This window comes from Epinephelus moara, chromosome 12 (assembly GCF_006386435.1).
Source record: "Epinephelus moara isolate mb chromosome 12, YSFRI_EMoa_1.0, whole genome shotgun sequence".
Classification (NCBI taxonomy): domain Eukaryota; kingdom Metazoa; phylum Chordata; class Actinopteri; order Perciformes; family Serranidae; genus Epinephelus; species Epinephelus moara.
The window spans coordinates 25,128,432-25,144,247 of record NC_065517.1 but is presented as its reverse complement, the minus strand read 5'-3'; the positions used below and the strand labels follow the sequence as shown (position 1 = coordinate 25,144,247).

General features: G+C 41.8%; 1 protein-coding gene across 3 annotated transcripts in view; it reads left to right on the top strand.

Moving 5' to 3' along the window:
• stxbp5a (syntaxin binding protein 5a (tomosyn)) overlaps positions 1-15,816 on the top strand; it is a 159,793-nt gene that overhangs the window by 57,759 nt on the left and 86,218 nt on the right. For all 3 annotated transcript variants that reach the window (XM_050058767.1, XM_050058769.1, XM_050058770.1), the window contains one exon: positions 1,336-1,436. In XM_050058767.1, coding sequence (XP_049914724.1) covers positions 1,336-1,436 — 101 coding nt within the window. The remainder of the gene's footprint in view (positions 1-1,335; positions 1,437-15,816) is intronic.

Sequence of the window (15,816 nt, the reverse complement as noted above, 5' to 3'; positions counted from 1 at the left end):
AATGTGTGTTTTGAATAAATTAAAATTTACAGCACTTCACAGAAACTTAGGCTATGGCGTAGGCTCTACATAGAGGTGGTGGAGTTTCTTACTTTGATAGAATACCTTGAAAAATTAAGATATCCAATACCATTTTTAATAACACAAGAAAAAATTCTTCAGACTTCAAGGGCATACATTATTTATTTAAAGATAAACAAAGCTATGATTTGACAACAGTGACTTTTCTTTTCTTTGTTAGTAGCAGAGACCAGAATGACTGAACTAAACATTAGCAATATGAGACAGCGAGAAAACACAGCTGGTACTAATGTGTCAGCACTGTGGAAAATGAGTATTGAAACTGATTCAAATATTCAGAATCAATATATATTGACAAATCATTATTTCTGACAGTACTACTTCAACCAAGAAATTAAAATAAAACAGAGTACAGACTACTCATTCATATAAATTGATCCTGTATGTTCATGGAGAATGTTGAGGATCTCTAGGTTTTTGATTCAACATACTTGTCAACACTTTTTGGGGGCTTTGTCAATTTATTACCTTTCAGCCGAAGTGTTGAAATAGTCAGTTTATTCTCACCACAGATTCTTAAACAGCCTCTGTTGAAGGGCATTGCATGGCAACTACGCTATGTAACACACAGTTGTTTGCATTTGTCCTTTTTTAAATCACAGAAAATCTCAGATGTGGATCAGCCCACAGCTCAGCCAGCCCCTGTTACTGTGGGCAATAGCTCAGCTTAGAATAGGCAGTTATGTCTTTATGTCGTGTTAAGCAGCGAACCTACAGCACAGACCACGGGGAAAATTCTTTCAGCGTTTTGTCAAGTGTCGATTGACAGGCTGGGAACATGCTCTGAGTGCTGAATACCTACAGCACTTTATGATTCAGAATTCACATGAAAAAAACATGAGTTTGATTTATGTTTATTAAAAATGCAGTATTCCATGCCTAGTCGTGTGTGTGTGTGTGTGTGTGTGTGTGTGTGTGTGTGTGTGTGTGTGTGTGTGTGTGTGTGTCAGTCAGTGTCTGTGTGACTGTGATTCAGCAGTTTAAACAAACCCTCGGAGAGACGGAGAGGATTTTTAGTGCCTCCTACATGCGCACGTACTCTTATATACGTCTTATGAATCATCGGCGTTACCTGGGAGAAGGCTGCCTGATTTTAACTCAGTTTCCAGGGAGTGCTGTCTGACTTATGTGCGTCATGCCCACAGGAACCATAGGCAGTCTATAGATATGTGGAAGATTCTCATAGCCCCCATGTATTTCAGTGATGACATCCGTCTTTGAATGTAAAATAAAATGCCCCCTCTGTTATGACAGGGAGCGCTGGTGAGTGCTCTGGCTGACGACAGCGTTCACCTGTGGAACCTGAGGCAGAAGAGACCAGCCATCCTCCACTCCCTCAAGTTCAACAGAGAGAGGTAAGAAGGGCGCACGGAGCTGCAAATGTCAAAAAAACCTTCAGTACTAAGTCGATGATGTCTGTCTCAGCATCCCTCCCCTCCCCCCCTCTCTTTTTCACCTCAATTAGGCCCTCACATTCGCTCTGCTGCAACATGAACTGTGTCTATCTGTGCAGGGGCCAGTGTCACAGTTTGCTGCCTGTGTGAACTGTTAGTTTTCGCTGACTGTCATGCTGTATGCAAACAGACGGCGTTTCATTTGGCAAATGTGTCTGCACGCTTGCAAAACTGTGCACAGGGCAAAGGAGGTGACAGAGGCGCTCTCTCTGTTCCTCTCTCTGTTGGTCTCTGACTGAACGCTCATTATTTGGGTCACTTACTTTGCCTTTGAGGCTTTCCCCATCACTGGGGCACAGGTGTGAACCTACCCAAACACCTGAAGGGTTGCATCTGTGGGTTGTTACACACACACACACACACAAACAGAGCATAAATATAAACACACACAAGCAATTAGAGGTAAAATATGCAGGAATAGTTGCTTACTGTTTGTAAACACAACACTCAATCTTGGCCCCTCCTCCCTACACTTCCCCTACAGACACTGCAAGCTACTGTTGTAGGAATGTTACATTTGTTGAAAGGAAAAAGCCAATACTTTAGCAAGCTATGCAGGCTTACCAAAACAGGCAAACTCTGCAACGTTCTTCATTCTCATCCTCTCGTGCAGTGCTCGCTAGCTAAAGTGATAGTGAAAGACACCCCTAGATTCACTCATTTTTTAAATGTGCTATATTAGTCTTGTTTCGGTGGTGTGTCCATGTTTTTTTTCCGCTGTGAGGGGCCAAGGACAGAGGGATGTCCTATGCTGTAAAGTCCTCTGAGGCAAATTGTGATTTTTGTTATTGGGCTCTATAAATCAAATCAAATTGAATTGAATGAATAAAGTCTGATCTGACCTATGTACTGTTTTTGGCTGGTTGTTATTTCTTTGTTTTTCCCTTGACGGCGCCACTGGCCGCGCACATGTGAGTTGTCGACGGTGACAACGTGTGTGTCGGCTTTGTTGAGTGTACCAAGTGCAGCACGGTGCTGGTATGTGACAGCAAAAAGACAGGGACCTGGACACTTAAGAGGCACATGACGAAGGCTTGCTATGGAAAGAAAGACGAGAGTCAGCCTTCAATGTCCACATTCGTATCCTTAAAAAAAACGTTGGGTTTAAACCGGGCTCTGGCTCATAATTACAGTTAAAGGGCCTGATCTAAGCTCTACTCCAGACTTTAAACCCCATAACAGTGGTTCCCAACTGGTGGGTCGTGGTCCAAAAGTAGATGATGGTTCCATTCTATGGAATATTGGATCATCACAAATTTGAGTTTTAGCCCTCTAGTTTTTGGATTTGGGACTGTCGTAGACCATAGGAATTACATGTATGAATTTTATAAATGGGCGCACAGTACAGCTGCACTAAACTTATAAGATTGCTAAAAACCCACAGTCAGTAGGAGGCTTGACTATCTACTATCAAAAAGTGTTATCCCGTGTTTATACAGTTGGCATCAGGGAGCATTTTCAGAACTTTCCTTGGTGCTACATCAAGGACAATCCGACATCCAAGAACTGATATTTGGCTGACAAGCAAAAAAGCGCTGCATAAAAAATGTTTTCTTTTCATTTGCAAATGTTCTAGTTGTGAGATATAAGACAGAGTGAAGTGCAGAATCACCTCACCTCAAGGAAGTTGCCGTCCACTGTCTCCTCCAATCACAGATGCAGTGTTTACCCATCAGAGCCAATCATATCATTGGCCAGTGATCTGTCACAGTGAAAAGTGGTGAATGGGTTAAACGTCAGAGCCAATGATCTGAGGCAGCGCTGATGTGATGGACAGGTGGCCGGCAGCGGCTTTTAGGGCGGGTTGTGTTCTTGCGGAGGCGCTTGACCGCCTCTGACATTTAGTAAGCACCGCCATCCAACGCGACGACCTCAAGACACATCAGCAAGAAAGGAGCAGAGTTACTGCATCTCAAGGGACGTCAGGATGGGAAGGAGAAGCCGCAAAGTCACATGAGACATTCAGAAAGAGGAGAGAGTTCAATGAAAGCAATGGGAAGAGGAGGCTTGTGAGGAAGAGTAGTTAATGAGTTAGAGATAGGGAGCGTAACCATATAGAATGAAAGAAGGAGAGAGGAGGAACATGTAACTCTTCATTCCCTTTTCTCATGCCATTAAAATTAAAATTTCAAGAGGACGAATGCTGGCTTTCACTCCTCATCCATACATAATGTGTAAGATGTTTGTGGGAGAAAATGCAAATACAGTGCTTGGCTCATGAGTGAGACAGTCTCGGTCTGAGATCATCAGTCCTCTGTTCTGCACCTGACAGCTTGGAATCACTCAACTTAATGATAACAACTCTTCTCTGTGAGGTTTCTGGCTTCTCCACATGCCAAAGAAATACAGCTCAGCTGAACTGGAAACCTAATTGCCCAGAAGTGTGAATGTGTTTGTGTACTATATGTGTTAAGTGCAACACACATCAGCTGCATCGCAAATCTGCTGATCCAGGATGTTGGGAAATAGAAATCTGCATATCCTGACATGTCCTGCACCAAACCCAGCTAATATGTGGGCTTATATGTAATGGCTGCGGGTGCATCGATGCCTGTCATACATCGTAGTATAGGGGCTGGGCGATAGGTCCTGAAAATTTTATCACTTTATTTTTTTAGGCTATATCTCGATACACGATATATATCTCGATATTTTTGAGACTAAATGGAACATAACAATATTCCTGACCAAGTTGCATAATTGCCTAGAGTTGGTTCATGTTCTCACGGCAGCATTTGCAAGCAGACCAGATCAAATGCCTTGCGCTAGAAAGCTGCTCTTTATTGGTCAGAATTTCCATGTAGGAAAAATCCAGGAAGTAAACCAAATGTTGAAGAAGAGTACACTTGCAAGATAAATGTGACACTTTCTAATGTCACAATGGAGGGACAACTACGCAGGTTGATTTTAGCGCTGCTCATCGTGGACTATATTGCTGTCATTGTTCATTTTAGTCAAACCATACAGTTTGAAAACGAGGCGCGGCTCCAACTAGAAAACAATGTTTTGATGCATTGGATGTGCTGAATGTGCATATTAAGGCAGTACAGGAGGAGGTGCACATTAATAATCCTCCAGGACTGTAACATGCTCATGTTTAACCCAAACAATGTGTCATGTGACTGCAGTTGGTTCAGTGTTCATGTCTAACTGGACCGAGACCACCTCCTCAACAAGGTCTCAGTCCGGTTGTTTTGGTGCGCATCCTAATAGGATTGCTGTGTTCACACCTGCCCAAACAAACCGAACTTCGGTGGCAATCAAACTTGGGTTTGATTGAACCGAACCAAACAGGGCACCCTGAGGGACCCCTTGGAAAATGGCCATAGCCGTTGTTCCCTTGCCAAAACTCAGCCTAACTTTGGAGCGTTATATACCCCGCTTCCCAACAAGTTATGCCGACATGGTTAGTGCCAATGGATTTCTAAGGTTTTCTACCACAACCTTCATGCTATCTTAAAAAATGAGCGTGCCACAGCCTCTTAAAGACAGCAATATTAGCCTTCATTTATGCTGTGGCTTTGCTGACTCAAGTTAGCAGAGAAACAAATCTTACTTGGCAGCAACTTTTTCAGTCTTTACCTCTTCATTCAAGCAGTACATATGAAATGTTCTGTATGAAAGGTAATTGCATTTTACATTGGTATCGGATTGTGTTGAAGTGTTTGCAGATCAGCACTCCATTTTCCCTTTCTGTGAATTGATATATAACTCTGCAGTCCTCTGTAGCTATTATTATAATAGCTGCCCCAAAGGAGCTGCTGCCTAAGTTAATGGGACCATCAGGGTTTTGTTGAGCCCATCTTATCCAACTTTCCTATCACACAGTTTAGCCAAGTGTCTTGCACTCTGAGAAGCTTCAAAGATTTCCTCTGGCTGTAAAAGCTGCAAATATCTCTGCTTTGTTTATTTTTATAAAAGGTATGCCCACTGTTGTTGTGTGGATCAAGGTTTTTTTAATATAGCTGACAAAAGAAATACCATCAGGTTACATTTCCAAATGGTTATTAGAAGATCACAGTTTGAAGTGTCATCTGAACATTAGAATGACTGATCCAAGCGAAGCCAGGAAACAGTGGAAATGGTTTTTAAGACAGACACGTTGCAGGATTGAATCGGACAGATCTGTAAAACCTATAAAAGCCTTAGTCAGCCACTGCCACTCTGTCTCCCACTTTTTACCTTTGCTCCTTTGTTTTTCCCCTCTATGTTTGTTCAAAGCTTGACTTTAGCTTGTCAGGGTGTAGAGGACAAGAGAGCCATTTCCTTGTCAACAAAAGGACAGTCACCCAACCAGAACTGCCACGACACCCTCTTAACAGGGTGCAACAGAATAAAAATAACAACAGCCTGTCACATACCAAATGTGTTCTCTCAAAAGTACTTTAAGTACAACAAAGTACAAAAGGTTCATTGTGTTGGTGTTTGCTTGATTTTAAGGAATTGTTAAAGATTTTAGGAAATTTACCAACTATCTGTCTTACTGTGAGTTAGCTGAGAAGATTGATAAAGTCATGAGCTGATTAGCTTAGCTTAGCATAAAGACTGGAAGCAGGGGGAACAGCTAGCCTGGCTCTCTCCAAAGTAAATAAATTTGGCTACCAATATCTTCATAATGTATTTAAACATTACATCTAATTTGTTTAACCCATACAAAATCAACAGTGCAAACATGACAATCTGTGATTGTAGACTGAGTTACGTCATTTAACCAGTGCTGGATAACCTCGCAACGACAAAACTCTGAAGTAGGCTAGCCTAACTCCGGAAAGTTCCAATACAACTCCCCAAAGAAACACGATTCATTGTGTTAGTTTTTTAGCTTTAGAGGTGCTAGTATTTTTTTAAGTTTGGACAGACACAGGCTAGCTGTTTCTTCTGGCTAAGCTAGGCTAATCACCTCTTGCTTCCAGGTCTGAAGCTACTTAGCCCATAGACATGAGAGTAGTATCAATATTCTCATTTAACAATCCGCTAGAAAGGGATTAAGTTTATTTATTTTAAAATGTTGTTATGTTGATTTAACATATTGGGTGGCATTCATAGGGTACTGCTCTCTTGCTAACGTCTTTCTTTAAGCCTGCTAGTAACCAAAATGTGGAACAAAGTTGCTGACTTTTTTTTGTTTGTTTTTTTGCACTTGATAAATTTGCATTAAATACACTCAGGCCATGGCGGTACCTGATTTAATGAAATTAAAATGAGCTTAAGCATCAATGTGTTTATGAAATTAAAAGATTAGAACTGAATTGCCTACCTGGTGGAAAATTCTTTCTTGTCAAGATGAACTGTTAAAACTAAATTTGTCAAGGCTTTTTTCCTTGGTTAAGTACTTGTGGAAACATCCCTATATAATGTAATTTAATGTGGAAGTACCTAACTTATCAACTTGCTAGCACACTAGCTAGCCAACACTGTCTGCGTATTAACTCCTTGGTCAAAACAGAATATAGTAACTTTCACCACTGCTTATTTAAGAAAGGCCACTGCAAGAAAACATGTTCTTTGATTAGATTATCAAGCAGACAAGGGATCATTTATGTTTGTTTCTGGTTGCCAACGTTAGCCATAGTAAATGTAGCTAGAGGGCTAATTTTAGCTAGCCTTTCATTTTCTTGTGCCTGGATGCAGACGGGAATCTTAACACCAATTACATACACAAAGAGCACGTTCTCTTGCTGTGGCCTTCTAGAATAAGCAGTATTGAAAGATATTACATTCTGTTATGATCAAGGAGTTAATAAAGCAGACAGCGTTGGCTCATTGGAGCGCTAGCAAGCTGATAAGTTAGCTACTTCCACATTGAATTAAGTTATACAGGGACATTTCCACAAGTATTTAACCAAGGACAATAAGCCAAGACCATGTCTGGCTGACAATTCCTCATGACAAGGAAGTATTTTAAACCACGTCAATAAATCAGTTGATCTAAGCCTTAAACACACTCCTCTTCTGAGCATCCAGCAGTGAGCCTAATGTTAAATATTGAAATTCTGTTGAATTAGAGACAAAATTCTCTTTTTTTACAGCATGTAGATCATAAACCCATCAATATAAAAATGACTCATAGCAATCGGTTGAGAAATATAAATGTTTGTTTGTTTTTTGAATCCAGAAAAAAGCAGTTCCCCTGTTTACTTGCATTTGTTTACATGCAAGTCTTGCCTCTCCAATATGGCGGTGCCATTGACATATGATCTAACAGCAAATGAAGCATCTATGTTTCTGTATCTTCGGTTGTCAGTACATCCAATGGTACACAGTAACAAATGATTTTTTAATATAGATTTTTTTTTATGACAGTTTTATAGTTTGTATGTGGGGCCCATGTGGGTAGTAAATGGGCAAAAAAATGGGCCATATATGGGATTGATCAAGGGTTCAATATTGGCCCTATGCCACTTGCCCACATGGTTGGTTTTACCCAATTGGGCCCTAGATAGGATGCCCATTCTGGACCATTACCCACTTGGTACCCAGGTAGCCCTGGCATAACCATGTGGGGCCTACTTGGGTAAACCCAACCTAGGGGCAAATGGCTTGGGGCCAATATTGAACCCATGAACAAACCCATTTGTCAACCCATTTACTAGGTACATGGACTCCACATATGAATGCTGGCTGGGTGTATCCATGACAACATTATACGTCTTGCTTCTTGTTAAATCTGTATTATCTGTTTGTGTTATATACCTCATGAGACTGCAGTCTAAATCAATAACGTTCTAAATTAAACACATTTTTAGTTGTGTTTTTGGAAGTAGCTAACGAGTGAGCTCCCTCATTTCCGTCTGATCTCTGCTGAGAGCTGTACATGTGCAGCACTGATCGGACGATAGCCCCAATTCACCTTCCAAAACCTCCAGACCTCTTATCATCCGAGGCTTCATTCCAATACTCCAAACAGACCCTCCTCTCCCACCTTCCCTCCTCCTTCTCTCATTCCTTCCCCTGATCAGAATATGAGTTGATGGGTGAAAGCAGTGTTGCAGAAAGCCCTCCAGCATCAGCATCCATTCACATCAGATCACAGGCACTAGGAGAGAGGAGAGAAGGGAGGAGAGGAGGAGTTGAGACAGACTGGGCCTCAGCCAGAGAGCAGTGAGTCAGTCTGTGGGTAGGAGTGTGGGGATGGAGGGAGCGCAGAAGAAATCCTGCCGAGTCATTCTGGCGTAGGATGCTCTCGTCACCTCCTGGCCTCACAGGGATGCACTGCAGATGTGGAATCTATCGCCGATGCAGGGTGATATGATGGGAGATAATAAGAGGGGGGAGCCGGGGTCATCACATGTACACACACACACACACACACAAATACACACACAACACAAAAAAGAGCTGATGTCTCTTCTTTTACTTGCCCATTGTTAAAGTCTTAAGATGATTTTGTTTCTATCCGAACAATAACTGATTGCATTCTTGATACATTTGGCTCTAGCTGCTCGTATTTCTGCCTCTTGAAGCTGATGAGAGTCACTTAATATATGAATTTTAAAAGCCTGAAGGTTTGATCCCAGCAGGAGTCACAGCCCCTCTTGAAGTATTTTATAGAAAAGACTGAAACCTTAAAATATCCACTTTGTAGTTTGTTGACATTAGTATTGCATCAATTAAATGGCTCAAAATACTTGGAAAATTAAATTATTCAGCTGATTAGAGTTTATTCAGACATATTCAACTGAATGTGCTGCCGGACCTTTTTTTCGTTCTCTCTGTTTTTCTCCAAATTAAAGGGATAGTTAGGATCTTTTGAAGTGGGATTGTATGTTGTACCCATCCATAGTAAGCGAATTACATACAGTAGATGTCAGTTGGCCCCCAGGTTGGAGAAGCAGACAGGAGTACTGTCATGGAAGCTCAGCAATGTACTGCTGTGGTCTTTTAAACACATTTAAAAGACAAGGAAACTAAAATAAATGACATGTCATAAAATGTCATCTAAGTAAAATAAGATAAGACAGGCCAAAACTAAAATCAACATCAAAATAATAATGGGAAATAACATCAATAAGAAAGCAATAAAAAAGACAGACAGATCAGATAAAGTCAGGATATGCTTTCCAAAAGAAGTACGTTTTTAAGAGAGACTGAAACGAAGCCAGTGTCTCAGACAGCCTTATATTCTCCAGACTTCTTTACCTGGGCTGTGAGCGCAGGTCCCACTAGAGGACGTCCAGCTCACTGCTTTACCTTGCCGTAAGACAGCTCTTACTGATGGCCAACTGAAGCCATTATTTCACTCCCTTCAAAGCCAGATTATGTTCGGAAAAACAGTGATTCAACACCGCAGAACACCAGAGCTGCTGGTCTACCACTGCCTTGGTTAATTACTTTGTTTGTGTTATTGTGTGACTTTGGCTTTTAATAGGGTTAGTTTGGCTTCAAACAAGCCTCTTTTACACTGCTAGATTTTCCACGAATGTTGGGCCGTTTTGCAAGCTGCCAGCGTTTAGACACACAGAGCCAGATTGGCGAGTTGATCCGAGGTGCCCAATTTTCCGCCTCGTAGGGTAGTCATATTGGCGGAACCCTTTTAGTTTAAACAGACCGAGGCAGCCTTCCGCAACGGGAGGGGCTGTTGATGACTTTTGGGAGGAGCTGTTGATGACGCCGCACGTGCAACCTACTGGCGGTGGATAAACAGAAAACAGCTGATAGCAGGAATTAGCTAGCAACTAGTAGCAAGAGGGAAACACATACCTGACAGACACTGTAAAGATGAGCAACTGGGGAGACAAGGAATTGCGCACCCTCCTTGCCCTCGCAAACGAAGAGGCCATTAACCGTCAGATGACGGGGACGGTGAGGAATGGGCCAACTTACGAGAGAAGGACTGACCAGCCGCGGCTTCCCTCCAATGTCACCTCTTACATCACACGCTGAGCTACATGTTTTGTTACTTGCTCACGCCCCCCGTTGCCCCGAAAAAGGCGCATTCTGTATAAACAAAAGTAGGTAGGCGCCAATTTGCCGCACTCCCCGATTTTGTTTTTATACTGCCAATGCTGAAAGAAGACTGATTGGGCTTTCCTACAAATTTGCACAATTCCTATCTAAAAAGGGCTACAAACTAACTATCTGGTTGAAGCACCGTTAACCAGCAGCTCCTGTGTTCAGCGAGCCAAACTTCCTGTTTTTGTCAGTGGAGTCTGGTTTTGAGAAGAGCATAGATGGGAAATTGAGGCTGTTCACACCTTCCTTCTCAGAAAGCTCTGTCTGACAGAAAGATAAAGCAGTGAAAATACTCTCAATATAGCGTACACTTAAACTGTTGTAAATTGTTTTAGGTGGCTAAAATACATTTTGCTGCTGCCCCCATCCACAGCAGTACATTGCCTAGCCTTCATGTTGGATTCCAGCCTACTTCTCCAAACTGAGGGCGTGCCAACAGACATCCACTGTAGGAAATACACTGACTATGGACAAGTACCTCATATAACCCCACTTCAAAAAAATCGGAACCATCCCTTTAACCTTCTAACTGTACAAATGCATATTTAAAAACTGTGAAGGTGAATTCATTCAGCCTTGTTTTAATTATGAGGCCCAGGCTTGGATTGATTTCCACAGGTCCTTTGTGTGTGTGTGTAGCTGAGACAGAGTGTGTAAATGTGTTTTAGAGACAGCGTGTGTGTTTGTTTGTGTGTGTGTGTGTGTGTGTGTGTGTACACAGTCTGTTATCAGATTAGATTCTTCTTAATTGAGACGCTGTGGGTAGATTGGGGTCTCTGGCCTCTCAGATTAGAACAGACTCCTCCATCCGGTCTGGAGCTTTGCCAAATGGATACTGTATGTCACTGACTTCTGTTTGATTTATTTTTTTCTTATTTAAACAGCGATGAGATGTTCACAAACATCTAAAGGCTATTCAACACTTAATCAACTTTTTTGTTTAGTTGTTATCTACATCTTTGTTGTCCGAATCAAAGTTTCAAACAATGCCCAAAGGAATATCTGAACTCTCAGTTACTCCAAAACTTGTTGGTGTTCTGACAAGAATATTGGCCAGACAAGATAACAGGGGATTAACAGATACAGCTTTGATTACTGTACAGTATATGACAAGTGTTATATTTTGAAACATAACCAGCCCTCATTATCTTCTTGTCAGCATCTTCCCCTGCCATTATTGTGCACACCAGCAGGATCTTTAAAGATTTCTTTCTCAGCACATTACACATCAGGGTTTCCCACAGAGTTAGAATCCATGTGTGGCGGTAGCTGACAATGCCTGTGTGTCCTTGTGTATCAGTCTGTGTCCCCTCTCTAAATATGGAGGTTTTTGCGGGTCTGTGAATGCAACATAGGCGTAACTCTTCTTGTTTTCCTCAGCAGCAGTTTGTGGAGTTTGGAATTCCAGGGTAGATAATTGATCAGATAATCCGATCAGAGCTGATCAGATCAGACCAACGGATGAGAGGAGCAGAAAAGCAAACTTTTAGACCCAGCGCAATGAACGGAAAGTTTCACTTTACTGCGCCTGCCATTCTGCTGCTCTGTCTGTGCCCAGAGTATGCTCTGCACTGCCAATGTGTGGAGCAATAAATAACCAAATATATAGGGGGAAAAAAGTGAAACTATTACCACTATTTTGATGCCAAATTTGACTGGGTGGCTAGTGACACATTTTTTTGCATTGCGACAAACTCACCACATTTATTTTTGCTTTACCTGGACGTGAATAAATATGTGTGGATACATTACATTTATGCATAACATTAAAACTCAGTCAGAGTCCTATTACTGCTTCGCTGCAGCAATGACATACTCATTACCGAAATCAAATCATATCCTTTCTGTACCACATTATCGTCTCGTCAGCCGTTCTGCAGTTAGTGGTCAGTGCTTTGCTCAAGGGCAGTTTAATAAACACTGTTGAGAATAAGAAAAGTATCACTAAATCAAGGCAGCTTAGATCAAAGTGTCTGCGCTGTTGACTCTCTAATGATAGGCGGGCTCAGATTACTCCATTTGTAGCAATGATCCTCTTTGATAGGAAAATCCCATAAAGCCGTGCATTACAAATGATGATTTCCTGAAGTATCCCCTCTCTTCAATTCATTTGCAGCGAACCGTGCTCTCATACATCTACCCCACAGTGCCGTTCGCCTCAGAGTTGTGTGTGGCAGGCGTCTGTCATTTCTGAGGCAATGTGTTTGGCCCTGAGCCTGCGAGCTGGCGGCTGCCTTTGTGCGTCGTGACCACTTGAAGCTGGAGATTTCACCGGCAGACACGTGCGTGCACAACAAGTGTGAACACAATGAGACGCACGTTAGGGCGCTCGCACAAACAATCGAGCATGGACATTTGAGCACACACACACGCACACTTCTAAACTGCCAGCAAATTTGTATAATTATGCTTCCTGACACTGCCTCTCAGTTGGCCCTCTCGTCCTGGCGCTCAGAACACTTAATCAGTTGGCTTTTATGGGCGCACATACACAGATCCAACACATTTATATACAACATACATTAACATACAGTACACACGTAATTACATTAATTCATATCAGTTGCTGAGAATCATGCGCACAGGCAAATATACACAAACACAAGCATGAAAACAGATGTTAATGCATGAAGTGTTTATGGTTTACAAAATCATAACCCTGGAAACCAACACATGCGCACACACTCCGCCCTCATATTCATAGATGGGGTACATCTGTGTGTGCAGATGGAAAAGGACATTAAATCCAGCAGACAGTCTGCCTACTGGATATAAGGACGCCACAAGTTGTTATGAAAAGTCATGTAGCTCTTAGTCATCTTTAGTGAGTCTGAATGAGTGTTTGTATCTCAACGATCAACTGTCCACGTTACAGTAAGTCAGCTCATGCTCCTGCAGCCCTAAACATCGTGGTCATCATTATGTGTGAAGACAATGCTGCCTTGTTTACGTTTTTAATTGACAAGCATTTATGTTGAACATATCTGTTGGCATGCTGGTGCAAGAAGGTTCTTGGTTCGAATCCACCGGCCAAGTGGAGCCCTGCCGTATGGAATTTGCATTGTCTCTGGGTTCTCCTGCTTCCTCCCACAGCCAAAGACATAAAGGTTAGGTTAAATGGTGACTCTAAAATTGCCCAAGTGGTTGTCTGTCTCTGTGTCAGCCCTAGTCTGGTGATCTGTACAGGGTATACCTTGCCTGTTACCCAAAGTCAACTGGGATCGGCTCTAGCTCTCCGTGACCCTGAAGAGGATAAGTGGTTAGGGATAATGAATGAATATCTGTCAACCTTTTTCATTTGTTTTCATGACAGCATCGTTTTAGGCAACTAAAGCAGGATTAATATTTAATGGTAATCTTAGGGCAACTGAGCTCTTGGTTAAAGTTTGAAAGCTCTTGGTTGAATAATGAAGAAGTCATTACTTGTAGCACCAGACAGGATGCATCGACTTATTTAATATTTAACCAAAAGGATCTTTTGCTCACCCAGTCTCTGAACCCGTCAGCTATCTGATGATCTTGGGGTTCTGGGGAAAGCTGCACTCTCCTACTTTGCAACTTGGACATGAAACAATCTTCAAAAAGATTTAAGATTAGATGAATTTAAGGGCATGATAAAGAATGTGGTGACAGAGACACATGCTTGTTTTTCTTGAGAGGCCACAATGTTTGAATAATTTATTGTGGATTTTTGCATTAAATGTTGTATTTGTTGCATTTAAATGTGTTTTGACTGGCTGCTACCTCGGCCAGGTCTCTCTTGTGAAAGAGATTTTCAATCTCAATGGGACTTCTTGGTTAAATAAAGGTTAAATAAGATAAATAAAACATAACCTCTTGGGGCAACGGACAATTTTTAGGAGGCTCTGGTGTAGCCAGCAGTTATTTGGGCCAAGACTTCCTCCTCCATGCTCCGGTCATTGTTTATAGTTCAATTAGTGACTTGAAACAGGCCCAGACAACATTCCAGCTCATCTTTATAAACAGATATTTGCATATGAATGCAGATAAATACATTTTAAAAAAGCTTAGTTGTTGTCAGATGATCAACGATGGGTTCCAAGACTGCGCTTCGGCCAGTGCATTTTGCCTCTTTTGCTATCCATATGGACTGTTGCCTAGAGATTCTGCATACATATGCAAATATCTAAAAAAAAAACCAACAAAAAAAAAAAAAATCAAGTTTTTAAATAGCATTAAGTGGGATTTATAATTGTGCATCAGCTTAATGCAGAGCCTAAGCCATAGCCTACACACGTGGTCTACGCCGTTGTGAGCATTTATAATTGTGCGGTGGTGTGTCTGTGTCACTCTGCAGTTACACCTCTGAAGCACTAGTTGGCAGTGGGTTTCTGTGAAGTGCCTTAAAGTTTAGTTGATTCAAAACACACATTAAACACACATTAAACATGGCTTAATAGCAACAATTTGCAAACATTTGTCTTTATCTGGACACATTTTCCCCACAAATACAACATGCTAATGTTTTTAGCACAAGCCTATGGCATTTTACATTGTATAGATTAGCCTAGNACAACATGCTAACGTTATTAGCACAAGCCTATGGTGTTTTACAGTGTATAAATTAGCCTAGCGATGAGCGGAGACTTCCTCTGTTCATATGAAGCCAGTAGCGATGAGCGGAGACTTCCTCTGTTCATATGAAGCCAGGATAAATCACACACAAGACTTAAAATGCTATTTTAGTGGAGACTTTACTGTCTTTACAATTTATTGTTTCGTATCTGTGAAATTAAAAGAAATAAAAGCTTCGTTCTCACTGAGGGAAATGTCTCAAGGCAATTGAATCAAACGCAACTGGACTTGGTTTTGTCTTAGAAGACGTTTCACCTCTTATCCAAGAGGCTTCTTCAGTTCATGCTTGTCTTAGCCAACATCCTGACTCCCTTGGTGGGCAATACGCCCCACCATATCCAGAACTCCATAGACTTTGTAAACAAAGTAAGAGGTTTAAAAATGGATCCAGATGATACCATGGTATCCTATGAGGTGACCTCCCTGTTCACTTGCGTTCCAACCATGGAGGCTTTGGAAACAGTCAGGCAACGGTTGATACATGACAACACCCTCCATGACAGAACCAAGCTCAGCCCAGACCAGATATGCCAACTACTGGAGCTCTGCCTGAGCACTACTTATTTCAAATACAATGGTAATTTTTACAGACAGAAACATGGCTGTGCCATGGGCTCACCAGTATCGCCCATTGTGGCTAACTTGTACATGGAGGATGTAGAATACAGAGCCTTGAACTCCTTTAAGGGAACAACTCAGAGCCACTGGTTCAGATATGTGGATGACACATGGG